General features: G+C 38.5%; 1 protein-coding gene across 1 annotated transcript; it reads left to right on the top strand.

The window, feature by feature from the left end:
• Window positions 1-629: 629 nt before the first annotated feature.
• LOC131880519 (probable tubulin polyglutamylase ttll-15) lies at window positions 630-4,645 on the top strand. The gene is made up of 3 exons (XM_059227175.1): window positions 630-813; window positions 1,166-2,128; window positions 4,138-4,645. Exons 1-3 carry the CDS (start codon window positions 711-713, stop codon window positions 4,491-4,493), a joined length of 1,422 nt encoding a protein of 473 aa, XP_059083158.1. The 5' UTR covers window positions 630-710; the 3' UTR covers window positions 4,494-4,645.
• Window positions 4,646-7,806: the final 3,161 nt, after the last annotated feature.

Here is a 7,806-nt window from a genome sequence, read left to right as displayed (position 1 = left end):
GGTGTGACAATTTACAACACTAATCACGTTGCACGAAACTTTTCTTCAAGCTTCATTAATTGAGCCAACAGCTAAGAAAAACTCCCACACAAGTTTCCAAAACCATGAATTGAACGAGGGTGATTCATATCAAAACTGGACCAAAACTTTGATCTTCTTTTGCGTATACCACAAAAACAGCTATTCTAAAAGCGAGTTAAAAGATCATTGTACAAGTTCTTCGGAACAGGCTCTTGTAACCTTTAGTTATGTCAAACTATATATTTTACACGATAGAAACAGCCTACCGGTCTTAACAACCAGCCTAAACCATATACCTGTGGCCTCTGAACAGATTCTTTTTTTCTCTCTCTTGAGTGGAAAGATGAAAAATTCGATGGTTTCAGCTTAAACTAAAGTTTTTAGTGTGGGAGATAAATGCAACCACCATTTTCAGCACAATATATTACTGTAGTACAAAGGATTTTTCACTTTCTTCAAATCATTTAAAAAAATCAAAACCAGTCCCATTGTTGGTTGATGCCCTCTCGTACGTATGAGATGGTTGCTTCAATCTCGTCAACAGAAAGCTTTTGTTCTGACTGAGCACATTCTACTTCACGCCAGTAGTTGCTAATAATGACATTATCTTCGAAAAGAAAAAGGAAACACTCGTTTTCCCAGTAGTGTTCTTAATGCTTTTTATGGTGTCTGACTTGCTTTGATGGAGAATGCGCAGTCATCTCATCAAATACATTTTGATGGCTATTGTGGCGGTGACGCTAATTCAAAATGTTATTCTCTATTGCTTGCTTTTCAAAAGCAGTTATCCAGGTGAGAAGAAGTGTGTGTGACATGTATTTAATGGTGTCAAGTTTATTTGTCACTACTCAAACAAATTTGGGAACAAAGTATTTAAAGTGTCAATTTTGAAAGAAGGGTTCCACAGTTTAGCCTTCAAATTTAAGGAAACAGTCACACAATGCCTTAAATAATTAAATATACACTATGCTTCATAAGCAAGCATCAGATAGGTCAACAAATCTCGTCCTCGAGCTTTAGTTTCAATAAGTGACATTCCTGGAAACGTGTGATTCATATGATTTGATAATTCACATCTTGGAGGGGGGAGAGGGGTCTTTAATACTGAAAATGCTGAATGGTTCCTTTTGTTTCTTCGCATTAGAAAAGTCTCGCACGGTCCATCTTTGTGGGCCAGAAATCTGGCTCCGAACTGTCCGGTCGGTGACTGAAAAGTTTGGATTTGTGCCAACTAATGATATGGAACAGGCTGATCTGGTCTGGGGTCTGAACTGCCCTTGGGACGACATGTTCCTCAAAATGAAAACCATGGGCTTCCATCAACGTTTCAACAAGATTCCGGGCCTAAATGCCATTGTCAAGAAGTCTCAACTGTCGACCAAGGGATTTCCGTTTGTGCCCAAAACATTTCTCGTTCCACGCGACGCACACCATTTGAAGGCTTTTGTAAAGAACCATCCCAAGAAGTTGTTTCTCACCAAGCACCCACATCAACACGTTGTTTCCCTCATCAATCCTTCAGATGTCCCTAGTTGGCAGAATGAAGAACTCCTGATTCAAGAACTCATTCATCCACCCTACTTGGTGGGAGGGTACAAATTCGACTTGACCATGTACGTGCTGATTACATCGATTAATCCATTGAGAGTGTACACCAACAAGAAGCTTATGCTGAGGTTCTGTCCCAATCCGTACCACGAGTTCCAAGCGGACCCAATCTCAAGTTCCGTGGACTCTTACGTGATTCGGGACCACGACTTTGCTCATGCCATCTGGATACCGGGTGTGAAAAATTATACGACCCTGCGGTATCCTCATCATGCGGCCTTGGCCGCTTACATTCGCGATCAGGGTCAAGATCCAGATGTCTTATTTTTGAAAATGAAGCAGATGGTGTTGGATGTGATCCTTGAAAGTCTACCAAGATTAAGGCGTGCTGCTGAAGACTTTCCTAAAGCAGGGAATTCCTCTTTTTTTCAACTCACCAGATGGGACTTTGTGTTAGATGATAACCTTCAGCCTTATTTGCTCGAGGCTAATGGATCACCAGATCTGGGAAGACATATCGAGCTGAACGTCAAACGAAGTTCACGGTATCTTTTTGACGGTAAGTTGGCCTAATACTCTACTTATTCATACTAAATAATGAACGTTAGTAATTGTTGTCATTGAAGTAGGAAACTCTACATTCTTTATTGTTGAAAACTTTGAAGACCGTGCTTTCACATTCCTTAAATAGTTTATAAATTTGAATCTATTTCAAGAGTCATTGGTTTGTCTCATAAAGCAGCTTTTTTGGCCATTTTGTAAAATCTGAAGCTTAAGAATGTGCTAGACTTGCTCATGTTTCGAAATACATGGTCTTGTTGTACTTTGATGTGCTTAGGAAGACTTGAGTCACTTTCAGAGATTGACTCTAAAAACAATCAGTTTAAATGAGCTCTGCCACTTAACAAAGGTGCAAATACTAGTTTTTGGGTGAATATTGTACCATATTTGGTTTCTTTTCATGACCATCGCTGAATGTGAATAAGACAGTCAAACGAGTTATTTAATACAACTCATGATTGATAGAACAAGACCTAATATGTGATGTTAAATTGGGAGGGATTTGTCATAGAGAACCGACCCTTCGACGAAACTGATCATGAATGCATGGTAAACAAGATCATTTCCCAGGCGTCCAGTAAAACACATAATTTCGCCAACACATCGAAACGCATTATTTCGTTCATTCTTTATGGCGCCACAATAAATAGGAAACACAAACTACTCTCCCACTCAGTTGATTCATTCACACTTCCTTTTTCCTTCTGAACAGGTTATTTACTTTCTGTTCTGTGTTTCCCCTAGTGATGGGATCAAACAAATTTTCAAAATCAGGATTGCCAGAAAGCTAGGAAAATTAATTGCTCCTCTTACAGGACCACTAAATTACATAGGACAAAAACGGAAAAAGGATGATAAACTCAATGAAGCAATGTAACCCCTTTTTCTTGTTATCTGTGTAAGTATGAAATAACCTGTTCGGAAAAATGTTTAATGAAAGTCTTCATTAATATTTCAGCTTTAGTGGTGAAATATTTGACTTACTTTTACTCCCAAAGCAATCGCTAAATATTGAGAAAAAATACATAGAAAAGTTGAAACATCAAGGGAAACTTTTAAAAGTCATCAAAAGCTGTGATTTTTAAAAAGTTTTTGTTGAAACTTTCAAACAAGAAGCAAGAAATAACACAAGGTTACAAGGTTTTATTAATCTTCAGGGACCATTAATAGTCATTATGAAGATATTTGGGTTACTTGCATTATGGAAATAGTGAAAAAGAGAACACATTTTGACATGGGAAGGGTGATTATGTTGAAAGTTAAATCTTGTTATGGGAGTCATATTTATTTTTGAATTCGTTGACGGTATGACACTGTCGCACTTCGCCTGGGAGATCGTTCCATATCTTAACAGAGCGAACACTGAAGAAATGTTTTCGCAAATCTAATCTCGTTTTTGGCACTCGGAGATTTCCTTGTACTTGCCCACGTGTTATTTTGGAATGGGTTATAGGAGTGTATATCTCTTCCGCGGTTATGTGATCCAGACCATACATTATTTTGTACGTAACGAAACAAGTTCGTTTTTCAACAAAAAAAATCATTTGCACCATAGCGTTATTACAATGTAAACTAAGTAAAAATACCCTAAACAATAAAACTGGCTGATCTACTATAATGAATGTTTAGAATATTGTATTTTTTTCTTTCTATTGGAATGACGTCGTAACAAAGTAAAAGCACCAATTGTATTAAAAACGGTGCTTCAGTATTTGGATTTTTTACACAATTTAGTCAGAACAGATAACACATTGCATCTTTGATTCTCAGATCTTAAGATTTCTTGGCCCGCCTTCAACGTAAGCCATACCATCAGAATATGACTTATAATGTCCAGACACTGCAGTAGTCCTTAACTTGATCTAGGAAAGCGTAGGAGTTCCCTGAAATCGAACACCTCGAGCTCTCAAATGTCCGACCCTCCCTGAAACTACATAGGTTTCCCTACGTTAATATTCATACCAGTTCCTGAATGTGGGTATATCGTCGTATCTTTTCGATCCACAGCGTTCCACATGATGGATTTGGGCTCTCTGGGAGGCAATATCAATGCTCGAGAGCGGGACTTTATCACCACTGTGGAGCTCATGGCTCGGCCAGAGCAATGCCTAAAATGTCACAATGCCTGTCAACAGAAAGAATGTCGCATTTGCTTTCAATGCATATCCCCAAGCATGCTGGACACACTCTACACTGTGTATGTGGAGAATCAGAATAGAGGAACCTACCAAAGATTGTTCCCGTTGCCACGAGCCTTGGCGCAATGGACCAACTTCAGTCGACATTCCAGCTTAGTGGAGACTGATGGCCAACTGCAAGATTGGTTTAATGCCATGTGCGAACGCGATAATGACTTTTGTTGAGTCGGAGGCTCTTTTTGAGGCTATCTAACTATCAAGAAACACAAAGGTAGTGCATTTGAGGGAGCGACTTTACAGGGGAAATGTTACTCCATATTTGGTCTCAAGAAGTCAATGATGTGTGTGTAGAAATAAACTCCTGTTCATATGAGAAATATGTCAATGCCTTGAACATCATTTATACTTTTTTATTATGCTGGTTTCTAATTGCCTTGAAAAGAAATAACGTTTTATCTCATATCTCATTTGACGAGTTGGGTTGAATCGTGGGACTTTCAACGAATGGTCTGCATTCTTTTGGGGATGCAAAATAAAGAATTGGGACGACTACGGATGGCTTGCTCTTTTACTTGAACTTATTAGCCTCAAAAACCCCGTTTCCCGCAAAAAAGTCAATTGGTGGAGCAAGAGGTTCCATTGAGGTTGTTTTTGCTGGTCCTTTTTCTTTAACCAAAGCCATTAGCCCAACTGGCAGCAGGCAAAAAATATTTGAGCAAAAAAGGGATTAAACGAACATAAAGCCAATGATAGCAGGTCATATGGAAACAATCATTGAAAGTGTTTAATGCAATTCAGCTTGCTGAAAATAAAAACAACTATTTTTCCATCAAAGGAAATCCAATTCTCTCTCATTGGATAATTCATTTATCTCGCAAAACATTGCAGGCGCTTATTGTGTATTTGTCATTTATACAACAATAATCATACGAACAAATTAGTCCTCAATATATTCAGATTTCTATTAACTGCAACTACACAAGCTTCAAATGTTAAAAATCGCATTCCCGACCACTTTGGTTTGCAATATCATTAGTTGAAATAAAATTTAGTGGGAAATTAAATGACAAATCGGTGATTGTCATTTGAAATACTTCTCACTTCTGCTTAGTCGCTCATAGAAAACCTGTTTGTGGTTCAGCACAAGATTTTTATTAAAAACGCGACAAACAAGGTCTTTCCTGAAAAAATGCTTCAGTGGTCCTTGTCATAGTGAGTGATGAGAAAAATAACCCATATCTCCAACGGATACGGTCTAATTTTCATTCCCTAACAGTTTCGCGCTATCATTTTTGTTATGAGTATTAAGTTAAGTACTAAGGCATAAGTATTAAGCACCTTCTTTGAGGCCTCTCCTAATGCTTGGCATAACCATTCACTCTAAGCATGATTTAGTAAGTTTGGATGAAAAATGATTCCCCTTAAAGGTTGGCAGTGGGTGCTCAATATCCCAAAGACATTGTCTAATGCTTCTTCCGATAATCGTTGTGGTTCGAATTAGTGCCCAGTGGCACCAAAAGAAACAACATTAGTGCGTCTTACGGTCCTCCATTGAGTTGGCCAAGACAGCAAGTCTGGCTTTCGACAGGAAGAAATGTCCCTCAAGACGAGGACAAGCGTTCAACTTGATTTCCCATACACACTCAGAGCACACCATAGGGAATCCACAGAAATAGCCTTTTCTAGGTAGGGTAAATCTGTCTTGTAAATCATGCCTGAAACATTTACTCACGGACAAATGGAGCCAAGGTCGCTTGCAGTAACCAAAAAAGAATATGGCTGGAACTGGCAAGATCAGCTAGGCATTCTATTTTGACGGCGATATTTCCTAGTTAAAACAGAAACATGCAGAAACATGGTAATGCTATCGTGTAAAAAAAGATTTGGAAAATTTAGTTGTACTGATGGGAATGAGTAAGTACGACTTATCGAACTAAGTTGCACTTAGAATAGGCCATGGACTATCACAATAATGCCTACAACAATGATTGCTGTAAGTGTGCTGATTTCTGATCACTCAAATGCCACGAGTTCTGATAATGGATGCAATTTCTTTGACAATAAAAAGGACGACTTTTAAGAATAACAAAAGAGGTTTTTATGCTGATGAAAAATCCAAAAAGAATATCATTGCCATTTCAGCACGAACCGGGTAGCGGAGAATACGTTCATAGAACATGAGAAATAGGACGCGAATTCGCGGCCACTCGGTACATGGCTGGTAATGATGACTAACCTGTTCGAGAAGATATTAGAATGCCCAAGTCAAAAATGTATAGCCATTGGTCTGGGAAACTATAACATGAGGCAAATTCGACTGGAAATACATATTCATTGAAAAAGAAGACAAGGGTCTTTAGCCCTAAGAAAAACTAGGCGACTGGAAACAGGGTTGCCAGATGGATCAAGTATACCATCAATCCGAGAACGTTATAACGTTAACTGTATAATGAAATAAACGGTAACGAGACTCATTTCTAAATGGAACTCCATTTGAGCTCTGACGATTTCCCAGTCTAAACCTAACGATAATCTTGCTTGTATTTTTTGCGGACTTCCTTACCGTTACCGGGATTTGAATCCCAGCAATTCAAGACGAAAATTTTATTCATTGAGGGCATTCTTAAATAAACGTATGTTAGGGCTATTACCACCGATTCAAGAAATATTCTAAGTCGATGCAGAGACCTGTCAAAGCACATGATTTAAGACAACATCAAAGAAAGTAGAAATAACTGGCTGGGGTTGCCAAGCCGCCGAAATCGACCCAATTGAGCTTCATTTGTCGTCTACGAGTCATCAATAGAATATCCTGGATCCTTTCTGGCAAGGCTACTTTTCCTTGGCACTGATCTGGTAAGACTTTTATGACGAGTAAACACGGGGATTTGATCATAAATAACTTTTTCCTGAGGTGGAACTCAATGCTCGTCAAGATACATCGGCGCCTAATGATGCTCATTACAACGTAATAAGATATGATGGTTGATAAGATAGGCACTCGATTATTCAATCTTTTGGCAGAGTGAAGTTCATGAGAACTCGCTCATAAATTTTAAAGAGACATGTGGAACACTCAAAGGTGGGGGAATTTGCTCAAATACATGTATGACACTGATTGCTGGGCCAGTTGAACTTGCCAAGGTTCGTTGCTTGGAAAAGCTCACATAAATTATTCCTTTTGTCCAAAGTAGTCGATGTCTCGGGACAGACATGCAGACATTGGAAGGGAAAGCAGCATTAACAATTGGCGAAGCCTTTCACGGACACCTGAAGAGTTGAGCCTTAACGGATATTTAACGATGCATTTGACTTCTTTCACAATTGAAACAAGTAAGAGAATGAGGATGCGAGAAAGAGGAAGTAATTTAATGAAAAAAACACAAGTTTTCCAATGAATATGATCATATGCATGGCAGTTTATTTTGTACAAAAATTTGTGTTTTTCTCAAACTGTCATTGTCATTGAATATAACATTTGGGATCAAATAAGTGAAAAGGTTGGACTATCAGAAATTTATCAATGAAAATTCTCCTT

Source organism: Tigriopus californicus, chromosome 5, assembly GCF_007210705.1.
Source record: "Tigriopus californicus strain San Diego chromosome 5, Tcal_SD_v2.1, whole genome shotgun sequence".
Taxonomy (NCBI): Eukaryota; Metazoa; Arthropoda; class Copepoda; order Harpacticoida; family Harpacticidae; genus Tigriopus; species Tigriopus californicus.
Note: the sequence above shows the minus strand (reverse complement) of the source record. Positions and strands in the feature narration are given on the sequence as shown.